Below are 16,286 nucleotides of genomic sequence, written 5' to 3'. Positions count from 1 at the left end.
AAACTAATTTCCTTGGATAAATAAATATAAACGACAGGGGGTAATAATAATGAACATTTATTTTATACATAACCAGAAGAGCTTAATTACTTTAATGTAAAAAATGTAAAAACCCAAACCAAAAAAATACAGAATACTCTTGTTTATGAAATGTTTCTATCCTTGTATTAGCATATAAGTGTATACATCATTTCATATTTGTCAATGAAGCTCGGTTATACTTTTTTTTTTGCTTGCAAAGAGAGAAAAATTTTTTTTTTTTGTGGAGCAAAGTGGTGATGACGCCCGCAAATTATTATAAATTTACTAGACCTAATTGGCTAGAATCTCAATTATGCAGGACTTGTCCATTTTATGGATCCGATTTTTTTTGTTGATTCTTCAACTAACAAAACTTTTCATCGACAATTTATTTTTTCCCTTTGCTATAAAAAGAATTTGATTTGTCTATACTCTCCCACCCCCAGCCAATTGTCTTGAAGTTTTTTCTTTTCTTCTTACTTTTTTTTTTTCCTTTCCTTTTCTTTTCTTTTCTTTCATATAGTTTCTTAAACATTCAAACACAATGTTGTCTGCTTCAAGAACCGCCTTGAGAGCCCCACGTTCAGTTCGTGGTTTGGCTACTGCTAGTTTAACCAAAGATTCTCAAGTTAACCAAAACTTGTTGGAATCCCACTCCTTCATCAACTACAAAAAGCATCTCGAAAATGTTGAAATCGTCAAGTCCAGATTAAACAGACCATTGACTTATGCTGAAAAACTTTTGTACGGTCATTTGGATGATCCTCATAACCAAGAAATTGAAAGAGGTGTCTCTTACTTGAAATTGAGACCAGACAGGGTTGCTTGTCAAGATGCTACCGCCCAAATGGCCATTTTGCAATTTATGTCCGCTGGTATTCCACAAGTTGCCACTCCATCTACTGTCCACTGTGACCATTTGATCCAAGCTCAAGTTGGTGGTCCAAAAGATTTGGCCAGAGCCATTGACTTGAACAAGGAAGTTTACGATTTCTTGTCCACTGCTTGTGCCAAATATAACTTGGGTTTCTGGAAACCAGGTTCCGGTATTATCCATCAAATTGTTTTGGAAAACTATGCCTTCCCAGGTGCTTTATTGATTGGTACCGATTCCCACACTCCAAATGCTGGTGGTTTGGGTCAATTGGCTATTGGTGTTGGTGGTGCTGATGCCGTCGATGTCATGTCTGGTTTGCCATGGGAATTGAAAGCTCCAAAGATCATTGGTGTTAAATTGACCGGTAAAATGTCTGGATGGACTTCTCCAAAAGATATCATCTTGAAATTGGCTGGTATTACTACTGTCAAAGGTGGTACTGGTTCTATTGTCGAATATTTCGGTTCTGGTGTCGACACCTTCTCCTGTACCGGTATGGGTACCATCTGTAATATGGGTGCTGAAATTGGTGCCACCACTTCTGTTTTCCCATTCAACGACTCAATGGTTGACTACTTGAACGCCACTGGTAGATCTGAAATTGCTCAATTTGCCCAAGTTTACAAGAAGGACTTCCTTTCTGCTGATGAAGGTGCTGAATATGATCAAGTTATTGAAATTGACTTGAACACCTTGGAACCACACATTAACGGTCCATTCACCCCAGATTTGGCCACTCCAGTCTCCAAGATGAAGGAAACCGCCATTGCTAACGGTTGGCCATTGGAAGTTAAAGTTGGTTTGATCGGTTCATGTACCAACTCCTCATATGAAGATATGACCAGAGCTGCCTCTATCATCAAAGATGCTGGTGCTCACGGTTTGAAATCTAAGGCTCTTTACACTGTTTCTCCAGGTTCCGAACAAGTCAGAGCTACCATTGCCAGAGACGGTCAATTGAAGACCTTCGAAGACTTTGGTGGTGTTGTCATGGCCAACGCCTGTGGTCCATGTATTGGTCAATGGGACAGACAAGACATCAAAAAGGGTGACAAAAACACCATTGTCTCTTCATTCAACAGAAACTTCACTGCCAGAAATGACGGTAACCCAGCTACTCACGCTTTCGTTGCCTCTCCAGAAATGGCCACTGTCTATGCTATCTCCGGTGACTTGGGATTCAACCCAATCACTGATACTTTAGTTGGTGCTGACGGTAAAGAATTCAAATTGAAAGAACCACAAGGTGTCGGTTTGCCACCAGATGGTTACGATCCAGGTGAAAACACCTACCAAGCTCCACCAGAAGACCGTGCTTCCGTTGAAGTTGTCATCTCCCCAACCTCCGACCGTTTACAAAAATTGAGCCCATTCAAACCATGGGATGGTAAAGATGCTGAGAGATTGCCAATTTTAATCAAAGCTGTCGGTAAAACCACCACCGATCATATCTCAATGGCCGGTCCATGGTTGAAATACAGAGGTCACTTGGAAAACATTTCTAACAACTATATGATTGGTGCTATCAATGCCGAAAACGGTAAGGCTAACGAAGTCAGAAACCACTACACTGGTAAATACGACGGTGTTCCACAAACTGCTGCTGCTTACAGAGATGCTGGTCATAAATGGGTTGTTATTGGTGATGAAAACTTTGGTGAAGGTTCTTCCAGAGAACACGCTGCCTTGGAACCAAGATTCTTGGGTGGTTTTGCTATCATTACTAAATCATTTGCCCGTATCCACGAAACTAACTTGAAGAAACAAGGTTTGTTGCCTCTTAACTTTAAGAACCCAGCTGATTACGACAAGATCAACTTTGACGATGAAGTTGATTTGATTGGTTTGACCACTTTGGCCCCAGGTAAGGATGTTATCTTGAGAGTTCATCCAAAGGAAGGTGAAGCTTGGGAAGCTGTCTTGACCCACACTTTCAACAGTGAACAACTCGAATGGTTCAAACACGGTTCTGCTTTGAACTTTATCAAGAGCAAATATTAAGTAGTTTAGTGATTTTCCTGTACTAGTTTTATTTCACATTATTGTTACTTAGTTTATTAAATATTCCATTAAATTATTTATTCAGTTTCTTTGCGTTCTATTGATTGTAAGAGTTATCCTAGAGATACAAAAAACAATTTTTCTTTTGCAGAGCTTTGTGTGGTGGTTGTATAATTTTTGTAACAGACTCTTGAATAACATGTACAATGTGTGTCGCAACATCAACAAAAAAAAAAAGAGAACCATTTTCTTTTTTGGCAAGCCAGAGAGCCATCACTTCTTTTCATTATCACTTCAGCATAGGACAAGTATTTTGGTTATTATCTTTTCAATATCTTTTCAGTAATGGATCCCAGGTACCCAAAACTATCATGTGGAATCGACGCACTACTACGACCAATGGCCCCCCACAATGATAATGCATTCAACCCATGTTTCCTAGTGCATGCATTGGCACTTTTTGCCACAGCAAATATCATTTGTGGAGTGCTAGTGTTATATAAAACAACAACACGTAAGCCCCGATATGGCAGTTTATCGTTGAAAAATACAGGTGTCACTCATTACATTCGTTTAAATTCCGTCGCCTTACAAATAATATTGACAGGCTATCTCAGTTCTTTTATCAGTATTCATGAAAGATTTGCCGACCCCAAGCTTCTTGCATTTGGATTGCTTAATTTGCTACTTGTGCTTGTTATTTTCCCATTGCATTTTATAGAAACAATATATTCACCAGTTCCATCCGACTTGTTGCTAGTATTTTGGCCAACCCTTACGGTTTTCAGTATGGCATTGTATTTTCAAGACAATTTCACCAACTGGGTAATTATTCAACTGGTTGATTCATCTATTGTGATTTCTGAGGCATTACTAGTGCTCAACCCAGTTTTTGTTTTTGTTTTGGAATACTCATACTACAAGCCAAGCCATGAGTTGGTTTTAGAATACAAAAGAAGCAACCGGCAGCAGCAGCTTTCTGAACCCAACATCATTCAGAAAGTCACGTTCACGTGGATGAATGAGTTGATTGTTAATTCCTACAAGAATCAGACTGTGACAAATGCAGAGTTACCTAACACACCAGCAGATATTTCTACAGTGCATGCTACAACTACATTAAGGAAACACTGGAATGGTGGCAATTTAACTGGATCTTTGTTGAAGGCCTTTGGGTGGGGGCTCCTTGTGTCATTTTTTTATGAGTTTGGAGGGAGAGTTCTTAACTTTGTGCAGCCTCAATTGTTGCGATTGTTGATTCTTTATTTCAACATACAGAATCCACCAATATTGCGAGGTATCTTGATTTCGCTTGGCATGTTTGTGAATACTATGTTACAGACATCGCTTAATAACAGATACATGCTTACCAATCTTGAGGTTGGGTTGAATTGTCGCTCATCGTTAACATCCTTGGTATACCAGAAAGCGTTACTATTATCCAGTGAATCAAGATCCAAAACAAATTCTGCAGATATCATCAACTTGTTGTCGGTAGATATCAACAGAATTCAAAAAGTGTTGATGAACCTTAGTACGCTTGTTCTCGCACCTTTAGATATCATATTGTGTGTAGCGTCACTTTACCCACTCTTGCATGGTGCTACATTTGCAGGGGTTGGTGTGATGATTCTTTTAATTCCCGTTAATGCGATAGTTGTAAAGTACTATAAGAATTTGAGTAAGACACAAATGAAACTTAAGGACAACAGATCTAGAGTTATAAACGAAATATTAACATCAATCAAAAGTATCAAGTTGTTTGCATGGGAAACGCCAATGCTTAGGAAACTTTCTGAAGCCAGAAACAACAAAGAGTTGGCAAACTTGAAACGAATCAGAGGTGTTGGCCAAGGTGTTTTATTTATCTGGAATATTATCCCATTTTTAGTTTCGTTTACTTCGTTTGCCACTTTTGCCTTAACCCAGAAACAAGCATTGACATCGGACATTGTTTTCCCCGCATTGGCATTATTAAATTTATTATCAGGTCCGTTAATGGAACTTCCTGCGGTCATTACATCGATGATTGAGGCAAATGTTGCCATTGGAAGAGTGAAAAACTTTTTGCTAAGTGAAGAAATTGATGAATCTATGATTAGAAGATTGCCACCAGCTTCTGGCGAATCAGTTAAAATACAAAATGCTACTTTCCATTGGAATAGACAATCGTTTACCGATGCACCGGATCAAACAGGAGAACCGGATGAAACTAGTAAAGACAGAACCCACAGTTTGAAAGATATTGATTTTTCAGTAGCCACAGGTCAACTAAGCTGTGTTGTGGGTAAAGTTGGCAGTGGGAAAACATCATTGTTGTATGCATTATTGGGACAATTGATAACAACTCAGGGCAAAAATGCAGAACTTCCGCCTTTGATTGAGATAAGGGGCACAGTGGCATACTGTGCTCAGCAACCGTGGATCATGAATGCGTCTGTTAAAGAGAATATTGTTTTTGGGTATAAATTTGACAAAGATTTTTATGAAGAAACCATAGAAGCTTGTCAATTACTTCCTGATTTGGCAATTTTGCCGGATGGCGACGAGACACAAGTTGGGGAAAAAGGTGTGTCGTTATCGGGAGGACAGAAAGCTCGATTAGCCTTGGCAAGAGCAGTTTATGCTAGGGCAGATGTATATCTTTTGGATGATATCTTGTCAGCTGTTGATTCAAACGTTGGAAGAAATATTATTGAGAAAGTTTTGAGTAAGGGAGGATTGCTTGGCTCTAAAACAATAATATTGTGTACCAACTCCATCTCTGTATTAAAGTTTGCTGACAACATCACTTTGATTGAGGATGGATGTATAATAGAAACTACAACATATGCCGAAACAAATGCTGACAGCCATCCAAAATTATTTGAATTGATCAAGAATTTTAGCAAGGATACTTCTCCAATACCATCAGACCTAGCTACAGTGTCACCTTCGCACGTGCATAGTTACAGGAAAGCAAGTATAGAGAGTTTCCACTGGGATCCATTGAAAAAATTACTACCCAATTTGCGTAGCGGTCTGACAGAGGAGGTAAGCCAGAAGGGGAAAGTCAAGTGGGAAGTTTACTTGGCATATATCAGAGCCTGTTCTATTTATGGGGGTGCGCTTTGGTTTATTTTGTTGATAGTGGCTACTGCGTTATCAGTCGGAGCCAACTACTGGCTTAAATATTGGACAGAGCAGAACTCGGAGGGCCAGAATAAACTGAATGTGTGGAAATTTTTATTGGTCTATGCAGGCTTGGGGTTGAGTGCTGCAATTATGACGATTGCTCGAAGCTCAGTCATGCTTCTTTGGTTGGGTATCAATGCATCTAAGAAAATCCATGATAATATGGCCCAGAGAGTGTTGAATGCACCAATGCAGTTTTTCGAACGAACTCCTGTGGGGAGAATAATGAATCGGTTCACCAATGATATTAACAAGATTGATGATGGTCTCCCGCTGATTTTCCAAAGATTTATCAACCAGCTTGTCAGAACAGTTTTCACCGTGGGTGTGGTTACTTTTGCCATACCCGTGTATCTATTAATTATATGCGTGCTAGCAACCTTATACATCTACTATGAAATCTACTATGTGTCTATATCGAGAGAGTTGAAGCGATTGGTGTCTATCTCAAGAAGTCCGATTTATGGCCATTTGGGTGAGAGCTTAAACGGTATCGACACTATTCGTGCCTACGACCAAAAGGCCCGATTTGATTTTATAATGAATGCAAATGTTGATTTCAATTTGAAGTCGGTGTATATGTTGACATCTATCAACAGATGGCTTGGTTTTAGATTGCAAACGATTGGTGGAGTCGGCGTGTTTTCTGCTGCGATATTGTCCATTTGGAGTGTACACACGGCACGTCCGTTGTCTCCTGCCATGGCAGGGTTTGTCATGACGTATGCTATGCAAGTGACTTCTGCATTGAGAATGCTTGTTCGAACATCGGCTGAGGTTGAAACTAGCATAGTTGCTGTGGAAAGATGTCTTGAGTACACAAAGCTACCTGTTGAGGAGGAGCCTCACCTAAAATTGATCAAACCTCCTAAACACTGGCCACAAAAGGGTGTCATTAAGTTCAACCAATACTCGACCAGGTATAGAGAAAACCTTGATTTGATTTTGAAAAAAATTACGTTTTCCATAAACTCAGCGGAAAAGATTGGGATTGTGGGAAGAACTGGCGCTGGTAAAAGTTCATTGGCGTTGGCAGTTTTCCGAATCATTGAAGCTGTTGAAGGGAGCATTGAAATTGACGGGATAATTACCAGTCAAATGTTTTTGCAGGATTTGCGACACCGATTGAGCATCATTCCACAGGATTCACAATTACTAGAGGGAACAATTCGACAAAATTTGGATCCGTTCAACTATTATACAGATAAAGAGATATGGCATGCATTGGAACTAGCTCATTTAAAAGAACACATCGAGAAACTACCTAAGGAAGAAGGGGCTGAAAATAGCAAGTTACTCAACCGAGTAACTGAAGGTGGCTCTAATTTTTCATCGGGCCAACGCCAGTTGATGTCCTTGACTAGAGTGTTATTGAAAATGAATGACTCTAAAATTTTGGTTTTGGATGAGGCAACAGCTGCAGTAGATGTTCAGACAGACAAGATTATACAGCAGACCATTAGAAGTCAGTTCAAAGATAAAACAATAATCACAATCGCTCATAGGTTGGAAACAGTTATGGACAGCGACAAAATTGTCAGTTTGGACAAAGGAGAGTTGATTGAGTTTGACACTCCGCAGAATTTATTGAACAAAAAGGATGGTGTATTCTATAGTCTATGTAAACAAGGTGGGTATATTTAGTAGTGGACTAGAGACATATTCATAGAAAGATAGACAATCAAAGTTGCAAAAATGTAGTTTAATAAGCTCTTGCTCCTCTCTGTCACTTGACCAGCAGTGAACAAGCTGTGGTGTTTATTTGGCTTTTCCTTCAATTGGGATCTCGAACTTTAACAAATGATACAATATGGTTTGGACAATCAAATAAGGAAGATCGTTGGAGTGTATTGCCTCGTATGAATATAGCACGTACCCTTTTAGTCCATCAGAAGATATACCGAGAGAATTGTCTCTTGATAAAACCAAATCAACGGAGTACTTTGTGTGGTTTTTTGGGTTATTCAAGTTATCAACAAGCTGTACATTCACCGAGCTGTTTGTAATATACCGTAGTTCACTGTCAATTTGTATTTGGGTTGCAGCAACCAAATCTGGAAAATTAAAGTACTCTGAATCCTTTTCAAAGTTGATTGACACCGGAATTGATTTGGTTGGCCCGATGTCTGAGGAACGGGTATTCTGAAACCCTATCCAAGCCCATGGTAAAAATATAGAAATAAGCATAGGGAGTATTAATGATTTTGAGTAGACCATGGCAAGATTACAATCGTGTTGACAGCATAGTTAGTGGTTGTTACTTTTTTTTCTTATGGGCCGCCAAAATTTTTATGTTTCATAGTTAACGCTTCTCTATTTTTTTTTTCTGCTCTTCTTATTCTTGATATCTTGCTGCATCTACCACTGTTTATTTCATTATCAAACAATGGCAACACCAGTTCCATCTGTATCTGTTGAGAGTGGCTTAGACCCTCAAAACCAAGAAGTCACATACGTTTACGATGTATATAACGAAATAGCTAGTCATTTTTCTCAAACAAGATACAAACCATGGCCCATAGTAGAAAAGTTTCTTATGCTGAGGTCAAAACATTCCGTCGGCTTGGATGTGGGTTGTGGTAATGGGAAGTACTTAAATGTCAATAAAGACGTTTTTATCATTGGTACAGATAGATCTGAAGGGTTGATCAAATGTGCACAACAGATTTCCGAAAACAAGTACAATTTGGGTGTTGCAGACGGGTTGGCATTACCTCATCCCGACGGGACTTTTGACTTTGCTATATCCATAGCTGTGATTCACCATTTTGCTACTGAAGAAAGAAGAATAGAAGCCGTTCAGCACATATTATCTAAATTAAGAGAAGGTGGGGAAGCATTGATTTATTGCTGGGCTCTAGAGCAGGAGACTTCTCGTCGTGGATACAAGGAAGGCGACGACCAAGACGTTTTGATACCGTGGGTATTGAAAAAACAACAACCACTGAAGAAAAAAGGAGCCAACAAAAGAAAACAAAAGAGCGAGTCTGTGCTGGAACAACCAGAAAGCACAGAGCAACCTGCTGATGCCGAAGAAACAGAGCCAGATGTCACCAAGTATCGTTACTACCATTTATACAAGAAGGGAGAATTAGTCGACAATTGTCTACAAACTAAATGTTGCACGATTGTGGAGGAGGGGTACGAGAAGGATAACTGGTGGGTCATTATAAAGAAAACATAGTGCATTGCTTTAAGCGTTTGTATTTTAAATAGAAGAATTGGCAACAGGGTTTTTGTAGAAAGTATCCAAAGAAAAAAAAAAAATATACAAATGAAAAATAAATACCAAAGCAACTGGCAGGAGATAATTATGTACAATGTTATCACCACAAGATCGCCAGGACAAGTTAGTCCGTGCTACTGATTTAGATGCATTGAGCTGCAAGTATAGTATTAACAGAAACTTATATTTAAATCCCCCAGATGAATTTGTGAAAGACTTGGTTGAGAGCTATCAGCGTTACTTACAGTACTGTGTTGGGTACACAGGATTATCATCCTCCCGTGCATTAAAAGGACTCTTTCAGGAGAAGAAAATGCCTATAATCAACCGAGGCTCATACTTAAGGACAAGAGCAATAGATCAAGTAGTGAACAAGTTTATAGGCGAATTCAAGGACAGATGTCAAATTGTGTCATTAGGGAGCGGCTCGGACACCAGAGCTTTCCAAATCTTCAAGTCACACGCAAATGTGATATATCACGAAATTGACTTTCCTGAGTCTGCAAAGGTGAAAAAATTGGCAATTTTACAGAATCCTGTCATCCGAGAGTTAGTGGGGACTAACGAGACGCTGCCTCTTATTAATAACAAAGAACAATTTGAAAGCTATTCCTCAGAATTGCATACTGAGAAGTATCATCTTCATGGTATTGATTTGAGAACACTAAAGAAGCCGGATTCTCAGATTAAAGGCTTTCAGCCAGAAGTTCCCACATTGGTTATTAGTGAATGTGTATTGTGTTACTTATCCCCTGATGAATATCAACGCACAATGAACTACTGGACAGAAATTGCAGACCAGAATTATATGGGATTCTTGATATATGAGCCAATGTCACTAAATGATCAGTTTGGAGAGACAATGACACTCAATTTGCAAAGCAGAGGACTCAATTTGCAAACTTTTAGCAAGTACCCAGACCTTATATCGCGGAAGAAGTTTCTTGAAGAGTCATGTCACTTAAAAAATTTGAGGCTTACTGATATGAGTTACATTGGTGGATATAAAGTCAGGCAAGATGGTCGTGAGTGGATAGATCATAAAGAGATGGGTCGAATAAATAAGTTGGAGATGATAGATGAAATAGAAGAAATTCGTCTCTTGCTTGAGCACTACTGTTTGATTTATGGGGAGTATACAGAGGAGAAAACTTTGAATTTCAAAGGCATCGACACCTGGAGCTGGATCTTACTGTAGTTCATTGTTGATGTTGTACATGGCTAGCTTTACTTGTATAGTTAAAAGTATCTTGTCCAAAAAAAAATAGGATTAGAACACCCTATGTAGAATATTCTGATTTTGTGGGTCAACGCAACAACAAAAAAGAGCTAAGAAAACATATGTTATGTTATCTCACAAAAGGGGATACTTAAGATACATCTATTTTATAATCTTCAAAAATATAATCTCTTTATATGAATATTCATTCTAGATAAATAAATAAATAAATAACGATAATAATAGTAAAACTAAAAATTAAAAAAAAAAAAAACTGGGTATGGACGACAGAGTATTTAATGAATAGACTAAAACCAATCTAAAATCGTACCAAGCTGAATCATAATACTACAAATCCAAACACTAATCCACCAGGAGTGACACCCCGCAAATATAGTTAAGGCAAGAAACTAGATAGCATGATCAAGTTTAAATCTATTTTAACATCAAAGCTTTGGCTTGGCAGAATTTAATCCACCAGCAGTAGCATTCCAATTGACCTCCAAGGTACCATTTTCATCTTCTCCTTTGGTATCTTTACCAAAGAACACAACTGTAACTGTCAAGTCATCACGATATCTTCTGGAAACTGGATTTGGAATTGAAATTAACATAGAGGTTTGCTCTCTAGACCCACCGTTAGATAACGCATTCCGAATCAAGTGAGTAGATACATTGTTATCCTCTAATAGGAAACTATTTCCCAATTTGTTATTTAATGGCTTTTTCAGTGCTTTATCATTGGTTACATCCTTAACTTCTGGCAATTTGCTGTCGGCACTGCCAAACCCAAACCACGATTTGCGAGGCTTAATCATGTCTGCTTTTTCCATCCATTTGACAACTAAACCCACAATCTCTTCGTTTGTCAACATTTCGTATAACCCATCAGATGCCATAACCAAAAAATCGTGTTCATTTGGGTTAATCTTTGTTGTGGTGATAATTGGTTCGGCTGTGACGTACGGTGGCGACTTTAATTGATTAGGCAATGGTCTTCCAAAAAACTGTTTGTATATCCTCTCTTGAATTACAGCTGGTAACTTGTAGCGACAGTCACCGAATGCCCTTGTTGGCTCTAGACTACCCAAGACACGACCATTCCTTATTACTTTTGGTTCGTTTGGATGTTCACTGATAATACGAGCTACTTCTGATGGGTTAGCCCCGGTTTGGTCAATACTCAATTGACGTACAGTCCAATGATTATCTTTAAATGAGCCCAAGATTGCTCTTGAGTCACCTGTGACTGCCACTTTAAGCATTTGCGAATTGGTGTCATAAAAACTCAATAATGCACAAGATCCCGATAATGCAGGCATTAATAATTCAGCCGCCTTAGCTTTATTACCATCGGTTAATAATTTCTCAATATTCTTATTTACTAGTTCGTGGTCCAATTTCAAAAACCCATTTTTCATGGCCTGATCAATAGTGGCGCTGTTGGGAACGTATCGCAAGTTCTCTTCTCCCTGTACAGGCTTGTAGATAGTACCCAATTCGTTAATAACATAACCAATTAGTTGATCCCTCAACTTAGACGACGTGGTCCAACCACCGTGTCCATCAAACACACCAAAAAACATCCAATCAGTTGACGTTTTGATGTTGTTATCTTGTAATATCGGTACCTGCACTATTTCCTCTGCTCTGTCATCCTCAATGGGAGAATTAGAGGGTAACTGACAAATGTCGTATCTAGTCACTCCTTTGCCTCTGTTTACAGTATAACTCTCCTCGAATTGACGTAACTTGGTGCTTACTTGTTCTTCATTCAACAAAAAGATCCCCTCCTTGTGTTGTTGATGGCTTATACTGTCTTTTTGATGCAATGACGATGTTGAGGTACTGAAGTATTTCTTTTGATTGTCTTGTAACAATTTTTTTGATTGTTGCGGCGGTGGTAAGTTCAGTGGTAATGTGTCCAAGTTAAAATAATTAGATTGATTGAATACGATGTAAGATCCCACGATTATAACTCCAGACACTAAAGCAACTGACTTCCTATACTGTTGTTGGTTCTTTTTAGGAGATGCTGTCTTAATCATAGTGTTGGGTTCACTTAACAAACATTGTGACGACTTGAATGACGATTTTGCTGATTGTGTAAGTAACCGTTTACCAATAGTTTGCAACTGTTTGTTGGTAAGGTACACAAACCTTGGTTTAGCTGCAAGTACAAATGACATATCTTTGACTCAATAACTAACTAACGACCGTCAAGGACTCTCAACAAATAATATATAAGGCAAAAAAAAAAAACCAAAGGACCAATTATTAAAATATGTCCCACTAATTCACCTCTCAATGATATATTTCTATTAATTCAAATATCTGTACTATTTGGGTGAAATTGAACCAAGACTTTTGCACAAATAAAAAAAAAAGCGGTATGGTTAGTTCAAAAATAATTGATGGTATATGATATGGGTCTAAAGTATTATAATCTAGTTCACCCCAATCATGTGGGATCATTTATTTTTTTTTCTCTTGTTTTGTCTTTACAAGATTGTTTTGTGGTGGTAGAAGTATTAAATTACATAATTGGTCGGATTTATGTGCATCAAATACACGACCTCTACTTTATCTTTAGTGCACTTATCTTTTTCCTTATAGTAATTGGTCAACTGATCAATGATGTGTAATCTTTGCCAATGTGTTTGCTTTTAAGTTTAAACAAGAGGACATGTATATAGTTACTTCTTAGTACTGGCTTGTTTGTAAATGTTTGTTTGTTTGTTGTTGATTTTGCTATCAACTATGTGGTGCAACGCAGTAACACTTCTATGGTAAAAGAAAGCCTGGCTACAAGTTTCAAACATACTTTTATTTTCTTTGCTAATCTGCATTGATGACAAGACCTTCAGAGGTAATCTACAATATTCTGGATTTGTAATTAAGATTAAATGTATTAAGAATTTTCACTAGACACTGAGACATATCAATAACAAATAACACATATCATTATAAAACAAATTCCATCTCTTTTAACCTTTTCATCAATTTATCATACCAAATCCTGATAGCAACACCTACAACGTCAGCATATTAGTTAAAATACACGGCACGCCTAGAGCACTTGGATATGATGTCCCCTTTTCCATCCACTCTCTTCAATGCATATATGACATATTTAATAAAAAAAAAACACACACACCATTCCCCTTAACTATTGATTTGAAAAGAATAAAAAGAATAAAAAAATCCACCAAATTTTCATAATGACAACATATATCTGAATATTGAGACTGTGTAGTCAAGTTCAAGATGCTTAAGCAGCAATGGTGACTTCGACATCTACACCTGGTTCGATAGTGATTTGAGTGATTCTCTTGACAGTAGAAGCTGGAGCTTGCAAGTCAATAACTCTTTTGTGGATTCTCATTTCGTAAGCATCCCAAGTCTTAGAACCTTCACCATTTGGAGTTTTTCTGGTGGTGATTTTCAAAACCTTGGTTGGCATTCTAACTGGACCCTTCTTGACAATGTTGTATTGGGCAGCGTTTCTGATGATGTTAGCAGAAACGTTTTCCAATTGTTTAACTTTGGTGGAAGTTAAGGTAATTCTGATTTTGTGAATTTGTTGTTCAGCTTCTTGTTCGACTTTTTCCTTGTTGATTGGGGCAGACATTATTGCTTGTTTCTAAGTTGACGTTGTTAGAGAAGAAAAGAAAGGAAAGGAAAGTCTCTACAAAAGTGGTACTAGACTTGGTGAAAAATTTTGTATCATAGAATGAGGGCATAACTTCGTAAACTCTTTCGCACGCAAAAGAAAAAAAAAATCTAAAAAAAAAAATTGCTTTAGGGCTATAGCCCTAAAATTATTAGTTAGCAGAAATCAGCACACACGCACCCCCATCATTAAAAAGTTATCGTGACCTTTCTTAAGTTAAAGAGGAGACCTACAAAGCTATGCAAGACGGAATTTTTTTCCATGCTAAATCAATAATCTTTTGATGATGATGTGTTAGTAATAATTCGTGATTTGGTTTGAATTTTCTTGATGACCTCCATTTTACATGCAAGTCTGTTTCTTTAGGGTATAATCAGATGTCAATTAATTAGGTTTTCTCCATGGTTGCTTATTTTTGGATTAAAGTCAGAGAGATTCCCAATTGAAAAGTTCATCATTAAAGTCAATGAAACAGTCGGTATAAATGAGTCCTTGTAATGAAACATACCGATAGTTTATGAACACTAAGGTGTAGAGAGAAAGAAGGAAAATGTGAGTAGAATTAGTGAGCAGCGAAAATAAATAAACAAAAGATCTGGTGTTGATGATTTTCAGACCGAAAAGAAAAGTCGTGTATACTGTGAGTAGAATTTGATTAGGGCTGCAAAAAAGCACGCTAACCATATTATATCATTTGAATTGGGTTCCACTTTAAGCAATCCAACCTAAAGCATTTATCACCAACGATATCGTATATTCAAAGACAATTACTAGTTTTTTGAGCTAAAGGTATTCTTTTTTTTTTTTTGGTTTGGATTTCGTTGAAATTTCATATGAACTTTTTACAGAAATCTTGTTGTAACTATAGTCAAGTCCTAATTGGCTTGTTGCGTAAATTAGAACAGTAAACATCTTCCTACAGACACCCCAACTATTTACAGAACTACATGCTTTTACTTGGTCATTTCTCTTTGCACCCCTTTCACAACCTTCCACATCAATTTCAAATCCTCAGGAGTTGCATACCCACTTGTCGCCCATCTTATCTTCCCCATCGAATCAACAATATAAATATACCCGGAACATTGATTATCACAGTACAACTGTTCTCTAATTTCCGCTGACATTATGTGGCCAGGCAAGATGAAATAATTCTCGTATCTCAGAGCTGGCTTCAAAGTCTTTCTTAAATTTCCTGTGCTCAAGTTTGTCACAAACCCCTTGATCCAACTTTGCGGCATATTCACATCAAGTATCTGGGTATGGGGATATTCCTCCACAAAGGTATCATAATCCTGGGAATAGTAATCTTTGTTTTCAACCTTAAAGTACGAACGGGTACACTGCTCACCAGCAACAGAAGAAAACAATTTGACAATGCTTAATCTATTGTCTAATGAGTCGTACAAACTTCTCTGATTACCTGCCAATGTTTTCGCTATAAAATCCGGGAAATACAAAGATTTGTCTTGTCGAAAGTACGAAACAGGAGGAGTAAATATTTTCCCCTTTGTATTCTCAAATGACTTGACTTCATAAATTGGCGAGTGTTTCAAATCGTAGTCTAGTTGTTTCTGTCTTCTTTCTTTGGATTTTTGACCAAACAACTCCTCGTATATATTGGACAATGAGTATGTGTCTGACAATTTATGATTTAACAAAACTGGTTTTGACAACCCCAATGGTCTAGTAATACTGTACGACTTTTCTTGTGCCGATTTGACCGTTTCTTTAATGGTATTAACAAAACGCGGCTGGTACCGCTGGAACTCTATTCTTGAGGTAGCAAAAGTCCGGATGAATACACTTTGCATTTTGTCGTCCAACCAATCTGTGGTCGAATTCAAACCACGGTTTTTCAAAATTCTTTTGGTTTCTCCAAATATTACTCTATGTCGTGCGTTTACCAGTCCACAAGGTTCAGCACAGAAAAGCCAGCCTTTAACACTCAGACAATGTGACTGAAAGAAAAGAGAGAGAGAAAAAAAAAAGTATGAAGGAAAAAAAGTTCGTCCTTGCCTCCTTCTCCGCCAGCAAATACATTGAATGATCTCACACAAGTTGTTTATCCAGTATACAAACATCAATACAATTT

General features: G+C 37.9%; 8 protein-coding genes and 1 non-coding gene across 9 annotated transcripts; 4 read left to right on the top strand and 5 right to left on the bottom strand. All coding sequences in view use genetic code 12, as the record gives it.

Moving 5' to 3' along the window:
* Window positions 1-565: 565 nt before the first annotated feature.
* On the top strand, window positions 566-2,899 carry ACO1 (aconitate hydratase; the record flags this gene model as incomplete). The annotated part of the gene is made up of 1 exon (XM_711132.1): window positions 566-2,899. The coding sequence occupies one exon, from the start codon at window positions 566-568 to the stop codon at window positions 2,897-2,899; it is 2,334 nt and encodes a 777-aa protein (XP_716225.1).
* A 345-nt stretch (window positions 2,900-3,244) lies between these two features.
* Window positions 3,245-7,717, top strand: CAALFM_CR08200CA (ATP-binding cassette bilirubin transporter; the record flags this gene model as incomplete). Its single annotated transcript, XM_711129.2, has 1 exon — window positions 3,245-7,717. One exon carries the CDS (start codon window positions 3,245-3,247, stop codon window positions 7,715-7,717), a length of 4,473 nt encoding a protein of 1,490 aa, XP_716222.2.
* A 114-nt stretch (window positions 7,718-7,831) lies between these two features.
* CAALFM_CR08190WA (uncharacterized protein) lies at window positions 7,832-8,290 on the bottom strand (the record flags this gene model as incomplete). Its single annotated transcript, XM_711126.1, has 1 exon — window positions 7,832-8,290. The coding sequence occupies one exon, from the start codon at window positions 8,288-8,290 to the stop codon at window positions 7,832-7,834; it is 459 nt and encodes a 152-aa protein (XP_716219.1).
* Window positions 8,291-8,459: 169 nt separating this feature from the next.
* Window positions 8,460-9,257, top strand: TRM9 (tRNA (carboxymethyluridine(34)-5-O)-methyltransferase; the record flags this gene model as incomplete). Its single annotated transcript, XM_711125.1, has 1 exon — window positions 8,460-9,257. The coding sequence occupies one exon, from the start codon at window positions 8,460-8,462 to the stop codon at window positions 9,255-9,257; it is 798 nt and encodes a 265-aa protein (XP_716218.1).
* Window positions 9,258-9,393: 136 nt separating this feature from the next.
* CAALFM_CR08170CA (leucine carboxy methyltransferase) lies at window positions 9,394-10,497 on the top strand (the record flags this gene model as incomplete). The annotated part of the gene is made up of 1 exon (XM_711124.1): window positions 9,394-10,497. One exon carries the CDS (start codon window positions 9,394-9,396, stop codon window positions 10,495-10,497), a length of 1,104 nt encoding a protein of 367 aa, XP_716217.1.
* A 467-nt stretch (window positions 10,498-10,964) lies between these two features.
* PTC5 (type 2C protein phosphatase) lies at window positions 10,965-12,707 on the bottom strand (the record flags this gene model as incomplete). Its single annotated transcript, XM_711123.2, has 1 exon — window positions 10,965-12,707. The coding sequence occupies one exon, from the start codon at window positions 12,705-12,707 to the stop codon at window positions 10,965-10,967; it is 1,743 nt and encodes a 580-aa protein (XP_716216.1).
* Window positions 12,708-13,789: 1,082 nt separating this feature from the next.
* RPS20 (40S ribosomal protein uS10) lies at window positions 13,790-14,149 on the bottom strand (the record flags this gene model as incomplete). Its single annotated transcript, XM_711122.1, has 1 exon — window positions 13,790-14,149. One exon carries the CDS (start codon window positions 14,147-14,149, stop codon window positions 13,790-13,792), a length of 360 nt encoding a protein of 119 aa, XP_716215.1.
* A 413-nt stretch (window positions 14,150-14,562) lies between these two features.
* On the bottom strand, window positions 14,563-14,653 carry CAALFM_CR08140WA. The gene has a single exon (XR_002086437.1). It is a non-coding gene; the product is annotated as an uncharacterized ncRNA (small nucleolar RNA).
* A 491-nt stretch (window positions 14,654-15,144) lies between these two features.
* On the bottom strand, window positions 15,145-16,275 carry CAALFM_CR08130WA (uncharacterized protein; the record flags this gene model as incomplete). The annotated part of the gene is made up of 1 exon (XM_711121.1): window positions 15,145-16,275. The coding sequence occupies one exon, from the start codon at window positions 16,273-16,275 to the stop codon at window positions 15,145-15,147; it is 1,131 nt and encodes a 376-aa protein (XP_716214.1).
* Between the last annotated feature and the right edge of the window lie 11 nt (window positions 16,276-16,286).

This window comes from Candida albicans, chromosome R (genome assembly GCF_000182965.3).
Source record: "Candida albicans SC5314 chromosome R, complete sequence".
In the NCBI taxonomy this organism is placed as follows: Eukaryota; Fungi; Ascomycota; class Pichiomycetes; order Serinales; family Debaryomycetaceae; genus Candida; species Candida albicans.
The sequence above is the reverse complement of the archived record's forward strand: the minus strand, read 5'-3'. Positions and strand labels throughout refer to the sequence as shown.